A 24,252-nucleotide genomic window follows, 5' to 3' on the forward strand; every position below is an offset into this window, starting at 1 on the left:
AGTCACGTATAAACAAATTAGTGGTCTCATGACTGGAGTAAAGATACACGCACACTCACCGTCACCCCCTTTGAAACAACATTCTCATGGTTGTTTTACCCGTGTTTACATTAGCGTTATCTATTACCACAGGGAAATTCTTCAAAAACTCGTGAAAAATGTGAAGGCTTCTAAAATGTAAAAACTTTTCCAACTGATAGGTTGATGAATACACACAATACTACACAGCAAAAAATAAGGAGTAAAGTGCTACCGACTAAAGTATGTTGATTAAAAAATAGACCAATTATTTACTCATCAACGAGTAAAAGACGATATTTGACACAACTCTTTGCCAGAGTAAAAAATGGTCAATGGAAAGAAGTAAAATATTTTAATCGCCACATTGTATTTTACTCAAATCGCATAGTAAATTCAACACGCGGAGTAAGTTTAATTCGACGACGTATTAAAATTCATGTCATCATGGCGTATAAAAGCGGAGCCGGGATGCGGAGGTGCAGTGTCTGCTGGTGGAATGGAGTTTGTCAGCAGTACAACCAATATTTGAAGGTACTAATTTCATTACTATTATTCATAACTTTATGTCCATATACCTGTTACACAATTTAGAAATCTTATTGTATGATTTGAACCGGATATAGACAGGTTTTTAAGTTAGTTAAGCTTATCAGTATGGGCATCGGCTCACCATGCTAGCTGTGTACTTGTATATTTGCGATCGTATATCTTATGTACCAGTCTGAGCAACCTCGAAGTACATATACGCTGATGTGGACCAGGCCCGGGGACCAGGGGCGAAGCAGCAAGTGGATAGGGTGGACATAGTCCATGGGCCCCGAGCAAAAGCGAAAATGAAGTGGATAGGGATAGGGCTGATAAAGGAGATGTTTAGAAGGCATCACACTACTTCTTTGTCCATATGCCCCAAAGCTCTTGCTACGTCCCTGATCCTGATGTTGACTCATGCCACATAACTTTTTTTGCAGTTATATGTAGTAGGAGAGTGAAACCATTGCAAAATATCACTTGAAATTTTTTTCCATAGGCAGTTTTCTTTTCAGTGCATTTATAATATTGATCTATATTTTACTTACAGATCAGATGTGACTTCGGGATTTTTGTGCTGCCCTACCTCTTTCCAGGAAAGGTGTTGAAGAAAAATGCACGAACGTCAGTCAACAGGTAAATTTCTATCAATAATGTTGTATTTAACTTGCCAATTTCTATTCTTTGTACATTTCAGAATACATGTAGTTCATTGAACGTGTAGTTCATGAAACCTCAAATGCCAAGGGGAAAACCCCATGTAGAACCTCTCATCCTCACCCGATAGGTGTTGGCTATCGTGAACTTTGAATAATCAAGCGCGAATCTTATAATTATCTTGTTTACCATTTCTGTAAATTCTTGTCTCCTAAAGTTTGTGTCCCCTTGAAAATAGCATTGGCCGCTATCACAGGAATAATAATATAATAATTATAAAGATATTTTAAATATTTGCAAAATCGCATGAAAGTAGAAATGCCAATGCAATGGGTGATTACAATGTAAATTACATGTAAATATGTCATATTTGCTTTAATATTTCAAGAATTTCAGCAAGAGTTTTCATTTTTGGTTATATACCATCTGACCAATTATAGACAGTTTAAAAATAAGACATCCATAAATTTGGTTATTTATATTTTAAACCTTCCATCTACTTCATCACTTTCGAGTACCAAACAAATTTTGATTTATGGTTGATACAATGAAAAGCTTTATTTCACTTGAATAGTCCCAATCCATGAAATTAATGTCCTTTATTACATTTTTTTTTATTTTACATGTTTCAGGAAGGCACAGCTTTGGACTGGTTCCTCGCCAACTTTACTGGACGCACGCTGCCATTTATATACTTGTGAAGCAAGTTGAATCCAGAACAGTGTTTTTATAATGGATAGGCAAGCTTTTTCAATGCGCAACAGTGATGAAAGTTGTAGAACTTGTGCACAAGATATACCAAATCCTTCACATACAATATCCAGTACATGTACAGGCTGATCACTGCTATTTGGCAGTTCCTGGACACTATATCAGCTACTAAAGAACTTGGTAACATTAGACCATTCTTGAGTGTTAAAACATAATGAAGTGAAGACTTAATTTCTGTCCCTTTTAAAACACTCAGCATCTATAACATTAATTTTCAAATGACTTTTTCACATCAAAAGTTTTGGGAGAGGTGACCGGCTTCTATTTTATTCTATGTTTGCTCACATTGGGTAATGAGACAATAGACATGCTATATTGTGATTTATTTGATACCTATTTTGAAAATAAAACCAGGAAAATGCAGAATATTATATTTAATTCGTATTCTTTTCATTCTTTTAGTTTAAAATACTGCTTTGTTCCAGCTGCAGATGGAGCCACAATACAACTCGAAAGTGTTTTTTGCTCAATATTTGTTGAGTAAAATACGTTTCATGTTGCTCAAAATGTTGAGTAACACTTTACTCTTCATCATTTTGCAAATCTTTTCACTTAAGTTTTACTCAAATAATGAGTAATCGTTTTAATCAACACTTGCGTAAACCTTTACTCAAGGTTAAACGAGTAAATTTTCCTTGTTTCAGAGCAAAAAAGGGAGCTACTCAATATTGAGTAAAATTTAATCAACAAATGTTGAGCAAATATTACTCCATAGTCAATGAGTAAAATTTACTCTCATCTTTGAGTAAAAAAGGGAGCTAGTCGAATTTTGAGTAAATTTTACTCAACAAAAGTTGAGCAAATATTACTCCAAGTGAAAGAGTAAATTTTAGTCTAATCTTTGAGTAAAAAGGGAACTACTCAATATTGAGTAAAGTTTAATCAACATGTGCTGAGTAAACAATTAATCAACCGAAGCTGAGTAAAAATTACTCAAAATTCGACTAGCTCCCTTTTTACTATCGTGATGAGTAATATTTTACTCAATATTGAGCTTTTATTTTTTGCTGTGTATAGACTACATATCCTCGCCAAAGCGAACCACACTCACCAAAACCAACACCACCAACAACCAAGGGCCAACAGCAACAATACAACCAACAACAACCAGGGTCCATTCCTTCCTTTGTATTGCTTTATATTCTGCACGGTTCTTATCTTACTGTTGTTCCATACCCAGACTTTTCCTTCTCGTCCCTAATCAAAATTACACACCCGCTGACACCACCGCCACCACCACCACCATCACCACCACCACCAACAACAACAACATTTATAACAACGGCAACATGGTGCCCTCTTTATGTATATGAAGAGCTTTGTTGCAAACCCCTTACATCCACTTGAGCAATTGTGAAAACACATAAAAAATAATTTTCAACGTGATGCTCATCTTACCCAGGAATCCCGACAAAAACTGCTTTTGTTGCAAACCCCCATAGTACCTTTTGATGACTTTTTGATGTTTTCTCAAAATTGCTCAATTGGATGTAAGGGGTTTTGCAACAAGGCTCTTCAGATAATTATATTACACGGTTTGTATCTTACTGTTGTCCCATATCCAGGCTTTCCCTTCTCGTCCCCCAATCCAGTAGTCGTCATCTTTTGCCCGCAGTACGTCTTCAATAAAATCTTGCCTTTCAATGTCTTCGATGTGTGCAAGATTACTATACGGAAGAGATACGGTGGCACAGAGAGATTTCGCCGCTGCCCACGTTTCGTCGTCATCATAAAGAAGGTAACACGTGTTGTCATCGTAACGGTGACGGTCTTCTAAATCTAAACCGCAACTCCTGCAGCATTCCACTGGGAAAATATTATAGAAAGAGGAATGTCAGTTACTAACGCTAAAAACAATTTAGGTCTTTTGGGGGAAAATGTTTATCTTCAATACGAAAGGTCAAATTTGTCAAATAATGGAATAAAATTTTTGATATAATAGTCCTCGAAGTAAACTTTATCGATCTAATGATAATGTAAATTGTATGTAGCTGATGGGAGGAAAAGCCGACGATCAATTGAAAATTTCGACCTTTCATATTGAAGATACACATTTTTTCTCAAAAAGACCAAATTTTTCTGGTGTTTGGGGACAAAAATCCATATCTTCAATACGAAAGGCCATTTTTTTTCAATGATCGTCGGCTTTTCCTCCCAGACACATACACTTTAAGTCATATTCTCAGATTTATAAAGTTTACTTAAAAAAAAAATCTATTTTTAATCATTTGCCATAAAAGTTTGTATAAATCGCGAAATAAAAAAAAAATCAAAATTATTTGATATCAGAAGGACATTCAAAATGCAATTCGATATGTCTGACGTGTTCCCACGCCCGGTTGCCACGTCCCACAAAAATACTGTGCTAAGGTGGGTGACCCACCCCTTAGTAAAGTAGAAAATACCGTCAAAGATAAGCAAACTACTATTTGTGAAAGATATGTTTATTACGATATTCGAATACCATAATTTCAAAATATTATATTTATTAATACAAAATATAAATGTACTTGATTGTCAATAAAACGTGTCTTGGAAGTTCATAAATATGGATATAAAATAGATCTATATGTTACGTATCTACTGGCTAAAACAGTGAAATATGTTGACAATCTTACCGATACATCTAGGATCTGTTCCTGACCATGTGGCATCATCCATACACGTTCTTTGGGTTGGACCTTCTACGACATATCCAGAATTACAGGTATACGATATCACAGTACCGACTTCGTAAGAGTTACCGTCGGTGATTGCACCATTGGAAGGTACGTTTGGTTCAGGGCAAAGGAGAACTAGACAACAAAGAATTGTAGGTTCATCATACACAAGTAGTTGTAGTCAGAAACATTCCCTACACTATAATGTTATTTTCGACATGTCAAAGGTTTCCACTGTAATTATAAATCAAGGTCGAGAAACGCCGGACCCTCGGCCGCATTTAACAACACAAATTTAACAACTCAAAACAAGACAAATTGTGTCTTTTCAAAAATGAGAACAAACACTGCCAAAGTTGAAATAATGCTTCTTTGTAGACCAGAGTTATGGACGATAGATTGGCAATATGTTCGTGAATTGCGTACTGTTTCAACACATTTTGGAGAAAAAATTACACACATTCAAATAGACCCGAAACAAATTATTCTAAAAAGGTCAAGAAATGCGTCCTCTTGTCGTTATTAAGGCGCGCGTATAACATACAAACCTATTTTTTGTGTAAAACATTATGACCCCTCTAATTTGGCATAAATATTCTATATTACCTCCCCAGTATATTCACGAACCCCTTCCGAAGAAAATGACAGCACCCTAAGAAGAGATTAATTCATTTTGTCTCATTAATTAGCAACACAGCACCGGGACACAGCATTACCATCACATTGGATCGTTGGTCCTCTCCATTCCATAACTCCTTCAGTAGATGTTTGACATACATGGATGACGTAGTCAGCCTCACCCGTGTCCGGATTACATGTGTAAAGGACGTAGGTACCTTCGTCATATTCTGTGATGTCGATACTGTATGAAGCATCAGGATATGAAACCGGCTCTGGACATCCAGCTGAAATGGGAAACAATGAAAAACTACTTGAACTAAGAAAGCGAGTACTTACGAAGGGGTCGGCCCTTGTGCCTCCCCTTGGCTACGCCACTGCTCCTTAAAGGGAGTCTCCGGCAATCACAACATTATGCCTTATATGTAAGAAAAATAATTATCAAGCACGAATCACATGGGTTTATTCAAAACAAACTCAAACGAATAAAAACATCCGTCTCTCAACACGCGATATTCAAAATTCCCGGGCGCCGAAATTGTCGGGTGCAATGACGTCCCAGTAAAACAATGAAGGCTGGCGGCAATTGAGCACATATACTATTACGTCATTGCACTTAGACAATTTCGGCACGGGAATTTTGAATATCGCATGTTGAGAGCCGAATGTTTTTATTCGTTTTTATGGTCAATATGAGTTTGTTTTGAATAAAACCATGTGATTCGTGCTTATAATTATGTTATGATTGCCGGAGACTCCCTTTAAGATAACGTTATAACTAAGGTACCGTATATGTTTTCAATTGTCATACCTCAAGGACCAATACTTAGGCCTGTTTTGGATTCCCTATTTGATACCCCTTAATTCAAAACGGATATAATGATACAATCGGTTCGTTAACAAAATTACAACCACAACCATTATAATGACATAGTGTTTTGTTGTAGGTCTGTAAGATCTTTTTGGGACATTCATAACGTTGCATTGTTGAAATAACACATGATCAGAACTGTAGAATTTGGTAATATTGAATTTAAGATCAATATGTTCTGTGGTCGTCAGATATTTGTCAGAACTCAGTGACCACAACGCCAGTGGCAATTAATGTGTATTACAGAGTGTAAACATGATCGGGAATATTTCAGCTCACATATACCCATATGAAAAGAAAAGAAAACCAAGAAAAAAAAATAAACTCTTGGGTAAGCAGAGAAGATGTAAGCCTCTATTACATAACATAATATAATATGGTCCACCTCTGAATATTTCAGTTCTCCTTTTGTTCTAAGTAAATCGATTTTGAAATCAAAATATCGTGTTGGCTTTTATCTTCCAAGATGGATATATGGCCTAATTAAGGCATACTCCGGGAGTATACTCAGCCCAGTCAGGGTAGGCTTAATGGAATAATACTCACCCCGTACTGAAGATAGACAGACAACAAATACCCAAAGACAACGATAAGTAACCATGGTAACCGTAACCCTATCAAATCAACCTATATTCACCATTTTTGTAGAAAAAAGCTGTGCTCTTCATATTTCAACAATTGATGTTTGAGTTCAGCAAAATAATGCCACTCTGTTTTCGTAACCATATCTTGTCCCTTATCATAAGCTATCATAATCAACTTAGAGAAGATAATTGTAATGTTATCTTTTAAATAGCAGATTTGTTTGAACAGACAGGTCACATTTAGATCCACACGTTCCAAGACCTTAGGACTGCCTGGATGAGGCTCGTAAAATTCAACGTCAACGTCAATGTTTTGTTTTTTCGTTTTCTGTTTTTTTTATGGGTTTTTTCATACGACCAGAATACAAACCTATGTCATGCTTATGAAAAATGGAGTCAATAAGTATCTTTCCTTGAATTATTTTGTTTTATTCGATCAACACCAAATTATTATTTTGTCCAAGACAGCACCATTAACTTCAAGACATATACCTAATTACCGGATAATTCTTGTACAAATTAATAGAAGATAATACAAGGACATTTTGATATCTTGGTAAATAGACACCAATAAGTCTTTATGATAATGTAACCCATGAGGGCCGATCGCCGTTGACACTGTGCAGTCTTGTTCCTGTTCACCGAACCAGAAATTACTCATCATGCAACGCTAGTTCGCCGAATAGTCGCGTCCATTTAAGTCCTCGTGGTGACGTCATCCCGCTTGGGATTGATACAAAATACAGGTTGTTCTGTCTAGGTATGAGACTACCAGGCCAGTTTGTGTTTCTAAATTTTATTTTACAGTCAAATAAATTAATTGCAAAAAACCCGAGTTAAATCAACCTAAAAGTAAGCGAGATACGCCGCTGAGTGCACCAAATCCGCGTAACTTCGGAGTAAGCTACTAGTTTAGTAAGTTGGCGAGTATCTTGCATTTTGAGACTTCCAAATCGGCGTAAGTTACTAGACTAGTAAGTTCTATTGTTATGTACTCGGCAACTTACTTTTCATCTTTTGCGGAGTAAGTTGGCGAGTATCTCAGAATTTCGTGACTTCCAAATGTGCGTAAGTTACTAAACTAGTAAAGTTACGCCGCACTAGCTATTGTTATTTACTCGGCAACGTACTCTTCATCGTTGGAGGAGTAAGTTGGCAAGTAAGCAAATTAATTCATAGATAGAGGAGAAAATCATTGATATTGATGAGATTTTGAAAGTAAATAATAAGATATTATGCATTAGAGTGTATTCTGCGTGTGGAGCGTCTCGTATGCGGCACCGCAAACCTTTCGTGAAGGCCTACAGACGGAACATTTATTCTGGAAGGGAGAACAAGACAATATAGAAGGGGTGATCATCGATAATTAGTATAACCGCTCTTCAATCAATCAATCATTCATTCCCTGTGACGTGTCACATAATATAGTGATTAGCGAATGCGTGTTGGATTCCATTTGTATCTTCAGTAGACTTGGTGGTCAAATACCCCATGTTATAAGCAATGCCATGGTAATGCTCTGATCATAACGATTCAGAAAAATTATGGTTTGACCTATCTGAAATTTGTGATTATCAAATTACAAGCAAAAAGGTCAAAGGTCGCAATTTATTCTCCACAGGAGTCAAAACCTAAAAAACCGCCTTGATGAGTAAATGACAGCAAACAGCTGCCTTTCAGTGAAAAATACCCCAAAACTCGGTCAGTGGAGCTCCGCTCGTACATGTCAATAGCGTCATTATCGATTGGATTAGTCGTCCGTAGCGGACAATTCGGTCGCTCATTGGATTAATATTATCAGGTGGTAATAAATTTGCACTGGACAATAGATTACTATATAATGGTTTAGTACTGCATATATCGGTTTAATCTTCAATTAGCGGGTTTATGGCTGGAAAGGTCACGGTGAATTTGCCGTGGACGTGACTGCACTATGGCGCGTATTATTTTGCACAAGGTCCAATGCACACGCTTGACGTCATGCTCGTATACGAGATGGTTAACGCTGAAAAGGAACATTATAGCTGCCATGCTACGCACTTACCGCATATTTTTACAGTCTAACGCAAAATCGTGAAGGCACGCAACACTTTATCACGTATACGCGAAGGCACGCAATGCTGGCGTGATTGCACACAGCCAATTTTTTGAAGGTCATTTTGGGGTCATCTGAGGTCAGATAACTAAAACTGCCGTATGGGCATGAAACATGATGGGTACAGTTAACATTTAGAGCCAAACTTTTGGAAGGTCGTTTTGGGGGTCATCCAGGGTCACTTGGATTCAAATTACTAAAGACTGTCATATGGGCATGAAACTTGGTTCATACATACTCATGATATAACGACGTTTCTGATTGGATTTGCGCCCTTTTTTGCTGGTCATAAATACCGTTTATGACCAGTACGCAGGGCATAAACAAGCTGCGTCACGCAGCGTTGGAACCCAATTAACGCGATCCACGATTTGCTAGTGTTGCGTACACGCGCATGTCACCGCGCCCATCACACGCGGAGCGCAAGAGATGAACGTGTTGACTCCCGGTCGTTGACCTCACGAGCTGCTTCTTGCAAGTAGGCCTACTCATTTTCGCCCAATTTTTGAAGGAAAACGGTATGAAAATGTTATTTAAACTTGTAAACCTTATTATTTTCATTTGTTTTGGATTGCTAACAATGTTCAGAATGTTGGTATGTATGAACGGGGTTCATTCATAGGATTTCGGGCATGATCGTTGATTTATGCCCTCGGCTCACGCCTCGGGCATAAACAACGGTCATGCCCTCAATCCTATGAATGAACCCCTAAATTAGTACAGTCAACATTTTGAGCCATATGTTTGGGAGGTCATTTTGGGGTCATCTCAGGTCAAATTACTATAAACTATCATATGGGCATGAAACTTGGTGGGTACAGTCAACATTTAGAGCCAAATTTGGGAACGTCATCCGGGGTCACCCATGGGTCATCTGAGGTCAAATTAGCAAAAACTCATATGGGCATGAAACTTGGTGGGTACAATCAACATTTTTGGAAGGTCATTTTGGGGTCACCTGGGGTCATCCGAGGTCAAATTTCTAAAAACTGTCGTATGTCTTTCAGTATGGGCATGTAACTTGGTGGGTACAGTCAACATTTAGAGCCAAATTTTTGGAATATCGTTTTGGGGCTCATCCGGGGTCACCTGAGGTCAAATTACTGTCGTATGGCCATGAAATATTATGGGTACAATCAACATTTAGAGCCAAATTTTTGAAAGGTCATCCAGGGGTCATCTGAGGTCAAATTACCAAAAACTCGTATGGGCATGAAACTTGGGGGTTACAGTCGACCTTTATAAGCAAATATTTAGATGCTCAGTTTGGAGGTCATCCAGGGTCACTCAGGGGTCAAATTACTGAAGACTGTCATATGGGCATAAAACTTGGTGAGTAGGCAACATTTTAAGCCAAATTTTTGGGAGGTCATTTTGGGGTCATCTCAGGTCAAATTACCAAAACTGTCATATGGGCATGAAACTTGGTGGGTAGGCCCTACAGTCAACATTTAGAGCCAAATTTTGGAACGTCATCCGGGGTCATCTGAGGTCGAATTAGCACAAACTGTCTTATGGACATGAAACTTGGTGGGTACAATCAACATTTTTGGAAGGTCATTTTGGGGTCATCTGGGGTCATCCGAGGTCAAATTACTAAAAAAATGTCGCATGTCATTCAGTATGGGAATGTAACTTGGTGGGTACAGTCAACATTTAGAGCCAATTTTTTGGAATATCGTTTTGGAGCTCATCCGGGGTCACCTGAGGTCAAATTACTAAAAAATGTCATATGGCCATGAATTTTTATGGGTACAGTCAATATTTAGAGCCAAATTTTTGAAAGGTTATCCAGGGTCACCCAGGGGTCATCTGAGGTCAACTTAGCAAAAACTGTCGTATGGGCATGAAACTTGGTGAGTACAGTCAACATTTAGAGCCAAATTTTTGGAAGGTCATTTTGGGGTCATCCAGGGGTCATCTGAGGTCAAATTACTAAAAACTGTGGTATGAATATGAAACTTGGTGGGTACAGTCAACATTAAGAGCCAAATTTTGGAAGGTCATCCAGGGGTCATCTGAGGTCAAATTAGCAAAAACTGCCGTATGGGCATGAAACTTGGTGAGTACAATCAACCAAGAACCAAATATTTGGAAGGTCATTTTGGAGGTCATCCGGGGTCATCTGAGGTCAAATCACTAAGAACTGTTATATGGGCATGAAACTTGGTGAGTACAGTCAACATTTAGAGTCAAATTTTGAGAAGGTCATTTTGGGGTACGCCGGGGGTCACCAGAGGTCATCTCCGGTCAAATTACTCAAAACTGTTGTATGGGTATAAAACTTGGTGGGCACAGTCAACATTTAGAGCCAAATTTTTGGGAATTTTGTCATTTCGAGCTCACCAGGGGTCATCTGAGGGCAAATTAGTAGAAACTGTCCTATTGCCATGACACTTGGTGGGTACAGTCATCATCAGCCAAGTAATCGTGAAAAGCCGTAGCCTTTCTACTACGTCAGTTTGCAAAACGATAGAACTCTGGACTCTTATAAGTTGTAAGGATTATGTCCTGGCTGATGGACCAATATTTGTTTGGGATTAATAAAGAGGGACAAACCTTGCAATCATTACTATCAAAAGATATATACAAAAAACAACAACAATACAAGTTCACACAAGACTTGGAAGTGTTCCAAATTTTATTTCATAACATCTATAGTCTTTAATAATTATACATGCACATGTACCCGTAATTAGCATTACACGACTATACTACATAGCGACAAGTTATAGATGTAGTGCTTTAAATAGCATATTATTCTATGGGTGCACGATAAATATTTTGATTATTAAAATGTCAAAAGTAACCTGTTCGTAGAAGGCTAGCACTTTCATTTTTAAAAAAACATACGCAGGGTTGCAGCACTGACCCTCTCCAGAAACACTGAGTCCCACGGAGTGTTCAAATGCGGTGACCAGTTTGCGTTTATCGACTCGTCAAACCACGCAAGGTTCTGAACAGAAACAATAATACAACCAAATACAACCACACAGGTTTCTCAAACAATACCACTCTCCATCTAACACCAATATCAGCTGAGAACCAAAAAAGCAGAGAACCGCGAAAGCAGAGAACCGCTCTAGTTCTGAATCGCTTTGACCAGAGAAATAATTTGGTGTGGTTTTGAACAATATCTAAGACATAGCTCTTTTTGGAGCAAGGTCATTTTGCCACCAAGGTTGTTGTTGTTGTTTTTAGTATTTCAAGGTCTTCCGCAGATTTATAACTTGGTTCCAAGCCTTAATCACAAAAAAAACACGACATAAACATGAAAACCTTACATTTTACAACTGGACTAGATATACCCTAGGGATGAAATCAAAACTCGACTGGCGGTTCCGTCGGTTCGGTCCGGTTGCCATTGTTTAGAAGAATAGCAACCGGACCGAACCGGACGGAAACGGCGGTTAACCGCCGGTCGAGTTTTGATTTCATCCCCTACACCAATAAAATGTCAGGGGAGCAGTCAGTAATACATTGAAAGTGATCATTCAGTGCATGTGTCACATGCACAGGTTATATAACCTACGGTCACTGGCGGTAGGCCTACCTTCCAAATAAGAGGTCTATCAGTAAGCCCTTTGCTATTGAGAAAAGAGGGCTTGCCCGGATCTCGTCTTTTTAGCCAATGATAACACGTACTGATGACAGAAAACACTACACATGCATGCTATAATGGGAGTTTTTAAAAAATCAAGAAAACTGTATTTGCTGATCTGATCGTGACAATATTGTATAGCGCACCGACTTAAACAGTCAACATGATTATAGGGTGACATAACAGGATTAAATCAAGGGCCACGTAGTACTGATTGCTCCCGCATCGTAAGTGACAAAATTGCAAATTTGTATAACCTTTAACCTTTTAACTTTTACCTTTATCCAGTGATTATATATTACAGGGTGTATCTCAAAATATTTTGAGTCAAAATAAATATGCTGGGACATGCCCAACTTTCCCTGGTTCCATTTTTATACGTTGAGCCATAGGCAATTCATTGCGTTCTATTGGAATTATAACATTATTTTGAGATACGCCCTGTATATTTTAATATTTAAAAATCCTTTTTACTATTAATAAACACTTTGGCCATAACGTCACCAAAATAGAGGTTTGAGGCGCGTCGGATCTCCGGGGTCGGATCGCGGAGCGGAGTATGACCTTGTGGTGTTTGCACTCAATATTGAGACAATAGGTTTTGATTCTAAATACAGTACTAGTAAGGCCGTTATATCCCCCACAGTTACCTTCGGAGAAGGAAAACACGTTTCGTTAATATGGTGTGTTGCTCCGGGTGACGGCAGTCACACAAAAGTTGTTATCCGCAAGTGGTTGCCGGAAAAAAACTACGGGGGGAAGAATGCAGGACAGTCCTGTATTCTTTCCCCCGTAGTTTTTTTTCCGGCAACCACTTCTCATTTTTAACCGAAAACCTCTATTTTGAGGATGTTTCAATACTTATGGTCAGTGTAGAAGACTATATAGTATAATAATTGTTAAAGACTTAATGATAATGCGCTGTAGTTTCAGCGGAAGATGTCCGTGGTAGTCCGACGAGTAGCCTCGAGTAGGACATGTTGTTTCTTAGTTTAAAACCAGATTTTGTACTCAGACTCCGATTTCTCTAGAAAGATTTATAACCGCGAAATTCTATTAACCGCTCCGTACAATAGACTTTCGCGATTCGCAGGCGATTCGTGTTTCGTGCGTTAAGTCTGAGAAAAGATTAATAACTAAGAAAAACAGATCGGATTAGTCCATGGTTCTACCGTGACATGTCACTCATCCCCTGAAATTTAAATATAATATAATAATAATATAATAATAATATAAATTATGTTATAATGAAAACTTATAAAGCGCCGATCAATTAAAAATATGCTCATGGCGCTACGACACAAAAAATAATGGAGACAAACCAAAAAATACCCCCCAAAATCAAACAAAACATTATATTTGATGGATAAAACAGAACATTATCCACATGTCACTGTGGAAATGTCTTATGTTGGCTAACATTTACTGTTTTCATCATAAAATGATATAAAACATATAAGAGCGAGGATTGTTGCCATCATTTCTTGTTCCCCGGTCCCCGCCTCACTTCGTGTTTATTGACGGAAAATTTCGCGAAAAAATCGCGAAAAATCGCGAAATCGGCTACAAAGGGGGTGCTTTTCCTTTGAGAAATGAGATGCAAAAGGGGGATGTTTTCAAAGCTCTCTGACGTGCATGAGTATACCCGCGGATGATAATATACACAAAGTGTAGACCGGGACTTCTCGTAAATTGTGCCGCTGTCATGACCGGGCCGTAGGACCAGGGGGCTCAAATCAAGTGCCAACCATGCGACAGCTAACCGTGATCTAATTAAGCTTAATTAGCAGACGTAGGCCACTTACCTAAATGTCGCAAAACACCCCTACATCTTCATGATGACGACAGTTATGTACTCCCCATCCGCTATGGCTGCATTCACCTAATCTGCTTTCTGATCCTGAACAGCTCACATTATCTAACCATATGGGGTCATTTCCCTCTCCAAAGAAATTATCTCTATCGACAACACCAGTACCAGATTGAAACCCAAGTTGACGGCAAACTACCGTTGCGAAATTGGTACCCTCGGTCTCGTAATCACTAAAATAATAGTAATTAGGGTCCAAGTCATCACACACTGTACCCCACATGCCATTGTGATACACTTCCACTCTGCCTTCATGTGATACGCTACCACCGAAACCGACAAGACGGACGTCTGAAAGAGGTCCAAAATAAGACTGGTGAGGAACAAGATATCTTGTGTGGGAAATAACAAACAGTCTGCATTAACAAACTGTTCTAGTATAATAAGGCTGTGTCACTTCCGTAATTGTGTGTTCCTAAATATTGGTAGAGAAGTCATTATGTAAAAGTGATTTAAGCCTATAATAGCAATATGAATTATTTTTACACTTTACTTATATTAAAGGGAAGCATGACAACGGTATTACGTTCAAATATTTAGCCAAATAAAGCTGACACACAAGAGGAATGATATAGGTCCTATAAAGGGATTACCTTTACACAAGGCTTGATATATTAAAGGTTAGCCTTTCAGTTCAACAAAGTCAAGTGGTAAACGTGTACGACATTAGTCGACATAAATACGTCAATATGCACTGATACGTCTGAAACAATGAACCAGTATAGGCTGCAAATGAACATGGATGTCATGAAACAACATTTATTTTGGCTAAGTACTATGCGACCACCTCAATTGAAATCACTTGAAGTCATATCACTTGAAGTGGGAAGTTCCATGACACATATCCGTGTCTGCAGTACCCGATCCAGCATGTCCAACATTCATCATAGGAAGATGGTGGTTGTTTCTTCAGCGTTAGGATTATTATGTACAAGCTATTGCATGCATTTGAATTTGGCCACTGTAACACAATATCTATACTTCACACCGATATTTCTTACCGTTTTGTGTTTTTTTTTTTTTCCTTTCTATTTTTTATTTTTTATTATTATTATTTTAGCGGAGCTCATATTTCCAAAGTACAACAAAATTTCCTGTAGTATTTCGTGATATTTGCAATACATTACTCACCCCCTTCAGCGGGCCCTTCAGTCGGGACCTGGGTATTAGCTGGAAATCAATTATAATTGATACGTACAATTAATACAATTATATATTGTGTGCGTGTGTGCCTCCAATGTAGCTAGTATTATACAGTGAAAATTAAATTACATTTGCACAAACAAGGATTATTATGTACAAGCTATTGCATGCATTTGATTTTGGCCACTGTAACACGATATCTATACTTCACACCGATAGTTCTTACCGTTTTGTGTGGTTTTTTTTTAAGTTCCTTTCTATTTTTATTTTTTATTTTTATTTTTTAGCGGAGCTCATATTTCCAAAGTACAACAAAATTTCCCGTAGTATTTAGTGATATTTGCAATACATTACTCACCCCCTTCAGCGGGCCCTTCAGTCGGGACCTGGATCGGGACCTGGGTATTAGCTGGAAATCAATTATAATTGATACGTACAATTGTCAATTAATACAATTATATCATTGTGCGCATGTGTGCCTCCAATGTAGCTAGTATTATACAGTGAAAATTAAATTACATTTGCACAAGCACCTAGAAGCAGAATCCGTAATAGGATTAATCATTTAAATCTGAAAAAACATTTTTCAATCCGTTTTATATCTCACCATATGCGACCACCTCAATTGAAATCACTTGAAGTCATATCACTTGAAGTGGGAAGTTCCATGACACATATCCGTGTCTACAGTACCCGATCCAACATGTCCAACAGTCATCATAGGAAGATGGTGGTTGTTTTTTCAGCGTTAGGATTATTATGTACAAGCTATTGCATGCATTTGATTTTGGCCACTGTAATAGGATATCTATACTTCACACCGATATTTCTTACCGTTTTGTGTGGGTTTTTTTTAAGTTCCTTTCTATTTTTATTTTTTATTATTATTTTTTTTAGCGGAGCTCATATTTCCAAAGTACAACAAAATTCCATGTAGTATTTAGTGATATTTGCAATACATTACTCACCCCCTTCAGCGGGCTCTTCAGTCGGAACCTGGATATTAGCTGGAAATCAATTATAATTGATACGTACAATTAATACAATTATATCATTGTGCGCATGTGTGCCTCCAATGTAGCTAGTATTATACAGTGAAAATTAAATTACATTTGCACAAGCACCTAGAAGCACAATCCGTAATAGGATTAATCATTTAAATCTGAAAAAACATTTTTCAATCTCACCATTTCAGTTTTGGTAAAATCACGCAGAAAAAGACTAAGAAAGCCCGTAGCTTATTCTTACCGTCATCGATGTTTACTCACCGTTGTTTCTCCCGTTCATGCCGTTGGGGTTTCTCCCGTTCATGCCGTTGGGGTTTCTCCCGCCGCGGTCTGGCCGGGTCGCGGTCTGGCCGCGGTCCGGGTTAGGCTTACTGTTGACCTCACTGAGCAAAGCAAACCCAATGCAAAGCAACACAGCATTACGGATTTTGAAAACGTCCATCTATAAATTAATAGGAGTGGTAAAAAAGATTGCACATAAACAAATTATACTGTTCAATGGCTATAAATGGAATAAATTTGTGCTAGCACCAGATTTTTTTAGCCGGTAAGGCACGAGGAATCAAAGTGAATTCACTGGATAAGCATCTGAACATTTTAGTGTATTTGACTTTTTTCCCTAACTGATGGAATTGTCGGTGATCTTTCTTTCGTTGATTACTGGTAGCGCTCCCAAGTTTAGGATGGGATGTGGGAAACAAATTGCACTGCATATGATTCTGATGATATAGTACTCTTACAAACTGATTATTTTACATAATTTCTGTGGAAAATATTACCAATAAGCATGACTGTTATCATGGCGCACCATGCCGTTGACCGGTCAGCTTTTTGTTTTTTAATATCGCCGGTGTTTTTGAAGGAATCAATGTTTTAGCTGTGTTCTAAATGCAAAACAATACATACAAATAAAATTTGGAATTGACCCCCCGCCCCCCCCCCAAAAAGGGGGGATAAAATATTTGTATGTTTTGTTTGCTTTTCTGAAAAAAGTAATAGAAAGGTGCTGGTTCGGCGTTTTGCTTAGGGTCGGTCTGGTTGCGGCAATCAAACAATATTCTTACGCCTTACATCGCATAATCAACAAGGTGACCTGTCCAAACACTAGCAGACCACGCGCATTTGATTTCCGGGGAAGGGTTTATTGGGGTGCGATGTGCACCATATGACAAAATGGTTGAAATTTAAGAACACTGATGCATAATGGGATTCCTGAATTGGGAGTCACACGTCTACTGCATGGATACATAAATCAGCCAATAATATATAATATTAAAATGCCGAAGAAATTCATATTAGGTTATCGATTCATCTATAACATACAGGTGTTTACATAAACATGATAAAGAATTCATTCCAACTCAAAATGCAATTAGCCTAGTATAGAACAAGGAAATCAGATATCTTGCAGCACTTACCTTGCTTAGTAATGCGCTCTCACTTCTAAGTTGACAGGAATGTGAAAAGTTCCGATTTGCTGTTCAGCAGGCGAATACTTCACAAGAGCTGATTGGCAAGGTGTTGTTTGCAGGACAGTATAGACTGAATTTGTAACACGTCGAGGAAATAACTCTGGTTAACATAAGCTTTTGCAGAGTGTCTAGGGTCTACTCTGATTGGATGGCGGTGATGTGGGTGTGCGAGAGTGGTTCAATGATGCAGATTGTAAAACACTAGGATCCACAACATGCTCATCTATCACGGCACAGTTCTTTAACCCCAATACATTTGCACATTCATTGAATGACCTTTAAAAATGTTAGTACAAAAACTCATACTCTGCAACATGAGGTCAGATTTTGCTCTTTGATTGTTCAATTGAGGTTATTGAACTATGCCAATGAGATGAGGCTATTGTGGTCCATATTGAAAACTGTATCAATATGACACAGAACTGAGAAAATACGACGAGTCAGTTGCCTTATCCATGTTATAGCCTCTGATGCCCTGATTGGTTGACGGCGGTGATGTAGGCGTGCGAGAGCTATATGCATATTGTAAATGTCAATATGGCGCAGAAGTATTGTTGGTCGAGGCAGCCAAAACGATCGATTTTCATTATCTAAATCAATATATTATTGAAAAATAACACCTTGATGTTTTGCAGCAGTTCGTTCTCCAAATTATATACTTTGAAAACTTGCTTGATTTATTGTTGTTAACGAGTTATGTACAGTGATTTATAGTGCGCCACGCACAGGCACAACGCCTAGACGTTGATCGACAAGCCTCAGCACACCTTACAGGTTGTCGCTGACCACTATGGCCCCACATCATTCTATAAACCATTAAACAACAATTCAGGAACTTTGCTGCTTTAAGAGCGCACACCCTAGACATTCCACAAATAACCTTCGCAACCAGGATCAGTTCCCCGAGTTTCGTACGGGTTACAACGAGACAAATTAGCAGTGAGTTCCTTGTCCAGCTCATTTGAACCACGAGAGCATACTAGGCACCGCCAGGGTTCGAACCCACAACCTCTCGTACCATAGTCGAACCCCTTATCGATTGAGCTAACTTGATTGCTATTGTTACGAGTCGTACTTGACTCAAGGCCAAAATCACCTTTTACCCGAACTCACACGAATGCACAACACAAATACACTGTTTGATTAAGCTAACACAATCTAAGTCTTTAATTGAAAACAAAGTATGCTTGGTACATATAACAACAATATACACTAAAATCACACAATCATTTTTTATCTATTTTGTACTTAACCAGCGGTCTTCTTGTTGGTGATTCTAGAGTTCTTGCAATGTTCTGGACGACTGATGTAATATATCCTTATTCACTTGTCCTGCGAAAATCAGAGAAGTCCATTGTACACTTGCATTTATAAATCCTTGCGTATAAAATCCTCATACGAAAATGATGATGCTTTCTCCAATCTCCTTTGCGCTGTTATCTCCACAAATATATCTCCTTGCGCTGCTTTCTCCACAAATATATCTCCTTGCGCTGCTTTCTCCAAAAATGGTGTTTCTTTCACCAATCACTCTTTTTCCAGGGAACATGTTTCTTTAACACAGCTCCGCTGTTTTTTGACAGATGCGTGGCCTTCACAAACCCAGCAAACTCCAGCAATTTGATAGAAGAACTTTTAATCCTTTGATGAGGAAGAGCACTTTTGTGTGCTCGCTGTCTTCTTCGTTGCTGTATTAAAATTAGCTCAATTATTGGCTATATAAACTGGTTAAAATGTACTTCTTTTTTGAAGCACGAAGACCATCACACACATGTGGAGTATCTCAATCTCCCATGGCATTCTGTAAAGTCCCAACAAAAGCCTCCAGCTTTTTATATCAGTACTCATGCAAAAAACCCATCATCTATTAATAAACCATTACTTCAATCACATTTTCACAACATTGCTGCAATGTTGGGATTTCCCAATATTAATTATACACATTCACCTTTCACATTACATCACTTCCTGGGTTTTTTTTCTGACTATGGTGCAATATACTGAACTGGGGATTTCCAAGTTCCAAACATAGATCTGACTTTGTTTACACTAATTGGGGTTTTGGGGTTAAGGGGGTTTCCCATCTCATGAAATACTTTCAGCTTGTAAACAAAGTTAAATAATTAAATTAAATTAAATTACTCAGGGCACATCACACTATACAGTCAAGTTAGGATAGAATTCACAGGGGAAACAGGTCTTGACTATGGAGGCGTTGCTAGTATATCTGTGATATTTGAATTCTTCTACACGCTCGTTATGAAATGATCAATGCAATTTTTCAAATATAAAGTCAAACTTGAGACATCTTTGACCCTCTATAACAAAAACAATTAAAATATATAGCAAGTATTGTTTCCTCCCTATTACAAGTTTACATCAGTAATGATATTTGAATAAGTAATTTTCATTTTATTAAAGGCTGGGGGTATGAACGTTTGGACAGTATTTTTGTGGAACATGAGAGCACATCAGACATATCAAATTACATTCTGAATACGAAGAATGTCTTTCTGATATCAAATAATTTATTTTTTGAATATCGCCATGTAATACACATTTTATGGCAAATAATTAAAAATTGATATTTTTGATATTTAACAGTAAATTTTCTAGATCTAATGACATGTACCTAAAGTGTATGTAGCTAGGATGAAAAGCCGATCAATTGAAAATTTAAACCTTTCGTATTGAAGATATTAATTGTTGCCCCAAAACACCAAAAATAAATTGGGTTTTTTTGGGGGAAAATGTATATCTTCAATACACTTTAAGTACATATCATTAGATTCATAATTCAATTCAATATGTCTGATGTACTCCCATGTCCTACAAAAAATACTGACGAAACGTTCATACCCCAGCCCTTACGAGTCCACGACAAGATAAATCAAAGTCATAAGCGATCTTGTGTCATATACTGGGGTACTCAAAAAGGTGGTTTTGTTACATGTTGATGTGCAGCTTGGATTTCAAAACACTGCCTCTTGATATTCCTTCACTTCGATTAGGTCTTAAATTGAGGCTAATGTATTCTATATTACCCATGTTTTTATCCTGTTTTAAAATATTTTTCAATTATTTTCTTAAGATGTTTGGCATGAAATGTGCCAAGGGTGGCTGAGGATTAGGGGGATGAGGATTGGGGGGAGGGATTCATTTCGTAAATTTGATTTAAAACCTCCATTAAAAATTTGAATCTAGTAAAAAAATGTCGAAATGAACTCCCAGACATCTAAACCAAGTAAATAAATACAAAAGTTCATTTAAAAGACCAATACTTGCTCAGAATGATTGTAAATGTGAAAAAAGGAGGTGGGGTTACATCCTCCCTACTTTGTGATTGTTTTGCCCGCACTCTCTTATTTTTTAACCGATTTCCATAATAAAAAAAAAAGGTGTCAAAATGCTCAGGAGGATGAACCACTTCAAATGAGATGTGTAGGTAAAATGTTTTTCATTTTTTCACTATGTAACACAAAGGTATCCCAGGTTGTGACACAGGACCAAGCGTGATAAAAATAGAATGGTACCTATTGATTACAATGTGTTGGAATTTTTTGCTTGCCTTTCCTTGTGTTTGCAAATTCTATATTTTTATGCGTGCCAGTATGCACAATTTTCCCTACACCTCCATAATTGTTGATTGTAATTATATTTTTATTCAACTTAATAGTGTTAGAATAATAATACAAATCAAACCATATGGTTGACAGCGCTAGAAATTGATGCGATTGATTTTACTACGCTTTTATCTATATTTAATATGTTTGTACGTACTAGTATTTAAAATTCACTTCAACAAATTACCAGGATTGTTTGCTAAAATAAAATTAAAATGCCAACTAACCAGTATGGGCCACTTTGGATGGATCTGAACATATTTTAAAAGTCTGCACGCATAACCAAGGAAAATACTATACCTGAATAAAATGCCTGAATAAAGAAACGCCCCAAGTCCATAAGACATGTTTTGGAGAAATTCAAAACAAACTTTATATAATTTGTTCATTTCACTATGATGAGTTTTTCCGCCATGGGCGGGTTAACACTGAATTTACACTTAATTTAGGTGTATTTTATCTTAGGTCCAATCTTTAGCATGAAAAGTTTGCTATATTGTTATGTGCCCCAAAATATTCCATAATATTCATTAAAACTTATGTATTTTGTCATCAAACATTAATTTTCACTTGTTTTGAGATTTGTTTCCATTTGTTTGTACATGGAATATTCTAGAATGCTTATGATTAAAGTGATCAAGCAATTCATATTTCTAGTAATATGGATAAAGTTCTGGAGACATTTGGATAATACTCTAATGGTCATGATTACTTGATAACCATACCGGTAGTAGTTAAGTGCTAGCGCTGTGCCAAAAAATCAGGGTACAGTCCTTCATTTCAAATCATAAGTTTTGGTTTCTCTTTTGTTCAGAAACCAAAAATCAAGGGATTAAAAAGTGAAGATGAACGTTACTGGTCTGCAATCATAACACTATTGTGCTGGGAGGACACAAGAGGGTATAATAACCATAAGTATACAATGGCCTATAATAACCATAAGTACAATGGCCTATTGTGCTAACAGTATCGGATAACTAAACTCCTCGACGAAAGTTTGGAAAGTTTTTTCAAGCATCTGTATCTCCAATTATTTGTGGCATATTCATATCGTGTTGCATATCACTGGATAGCTACAATACTCCCCTTTACAATGACACCCCATTTGAAACAAGAACATTTTTCACGGCTGAGTACACGCCTTGTGAATGTAGTGGGGTCTCAAAATGAATTTGCCAAATTGACCATTATTCTGTGCTCAAACAAAGCTAGCCACCAACCTCAATAGCGGGTGGAAAAACCACAGGCAGCCACAATAGTCAGGCCTTCTCCTCATGCTGCTCACCGACCTGGTTACACGTTACTGTGGGATGAAATTCCATTCTTCCACAAGGATTCGTCGCAGGTCATTCAATGTGGTTGCCTATGGGCTTCTTTGGCACGCACAGCACGATCAAGCTGGTCCCACAAGTGTTCAATCGGGTTGAGGTCTGGCCCCCGAGTCTGGCCTGATGGCAGGCCATTTTGACTCTACTCCCATATTCTGTAGGTAGTCGTTGACTACCGTGGCTATGTGGGGCGAGCGGTGTCATCTTGGAGGATTGCATTAGGTCCCAGATTGTGAAGTTATGGGATTGCAGCTTGCTGCACAGAATAATGGTCAATTTGGCAAATTCATTTTGAGACCCCACTACAATCACAAGGCATGTACTCAGCCGTGAAAAATGTTCTTGTTTCAAATGGGGTGTCATTGTAAAGGGGAGTATTGTAGCTATCCAGTGATATGCAACACGATATGAATATGTCACAAATAATTGGAGATACAGATGCTTGAAAAAACTTTCCAAACTTTCGTTGAGGAGTTTATTAACAACGCGGGCGACAGTTGTTGCTCTCTAATAGAGGTTATCCGCGTTCTATAAGCTGCATATCCTATTAGCGACTACTATACCTTGTTTAGGACTTTCAAAAGATGTACCTGCATGTACAACAATAACTGTTTCAAAATAGCCCGCCAAAGTCATGCAGGTAACTCCGAGGTCATGCATTGAATTGGTTTGAATGAGGAATACTACGGGAACCAGCGCCTTTTTTAGAAGTCACGCATGAGTAAAGTGGATAACCTCTATTACACCCCGAGGTCTAGGCGTAGGCTATATTGAGGGGGTGGGTGGGGTGCTTTTTATTTGTATAAAATATAAAAGATGCATGATGATGGAGATGATTTAATTATGAATTAGTTTATTCCCCGGAAAGCATAACCCAGACGATGGTGGCCGACGTCATTGTAAGGCGACAACAGCCAATATCGTAAGACAAGTAATATGAAGGCAACACTTCCTGGACGTTGGACGCAATTATTTTTCCCCGAGCCGATGTGTGGGTAAAGTTCAGCCTCGTACGTGTTCTTCCCCCGTTTGAAGCGTACGTGTTCTCCCCCCGTTTGGCTGATGACGTAGGTAAATGAAGCGGACACTATATCATGCTCTCATCATACAATCACAATCACTTTGACAAGTTTGACATTAGCAACAATGAGTTGTACTATCATTTACCATAACAATGCTGCATAACAATATGCAGACTGTTGTTCTCAATTCGGAAACAAAGCCCACCAGTATTGTTACTATGCCTTTGCTTTGTAATATTTCATCCAACTGAAACTATAATAACTATAGCATTGCAATATACAGGGAAATCAGATACATGAGTTTGTGGTTTATATGCTAGTCTCAGATGAAATTCTAAGCTCAAATTATCTTTTGAAAGGGTACTGGCAGGTCCCACTTAC

General features: G+C 37.9%; 1 protein-coding gene and 1 long non-coding RNA gene across 2 annotated transcripts; one reads left to right on the forward strand and one right to left on the reverse strand.

Annotated features, from left to right (window-relative positions):
* The first annotated feature begins 223 nt into the window (after positions 1-223).
* On the forward strand, positions 224-2,041 carry LOC140149839 (uncharacterized). The gene is made up of 3 exons (XR_011858751.1): positions 224-552; positions 1,100-1,185; positions 1,839-2,041. It is a non-coding gene; the product is annotated as an uncharacterized lncRNA (long non-coding RNA).
* Positions 2,042-15,399: 13,358 nt separating this feature from the next.
* Positions 15,400-18,073, reverse strand: LOC140150202 (uncharacterized). Its single transcript, XM_072172208.1, has 5 exons — positions 17,845-18,073; positions 16,688-16,868; positions 16,388-16,426; positions 15,778-15,828; positions 15,400-15,446 (listed from the first exon to the last, which is right to left on the reverse strand). Exons 2-5 carry the CDS (start codon positions 16,866-16,868, stop codon positions 15,400-15,402), a joined length of 318 nt encoding a protein of 105 aa, XP_072028309.1. The 5' UTR covers positions 17,845-18,073.
* Positions 18,074-24,252: the final 6,179 nt, after the last annotated feature.

This window comes from Amphiura filiformis, chromosome 4 (genome assembly GCF_039555335.1).
Source record: "Amphiura filiformis chromosome 4, Afil_fr2py, whole genome shotgun sequence".
Lineage (NCBI taxonomy): Eukaryota > Metazoa > Echinodermata > Ophiuroidea > Amphilepidida > Amphiuridae > Amphiura > Amphiura filiformis.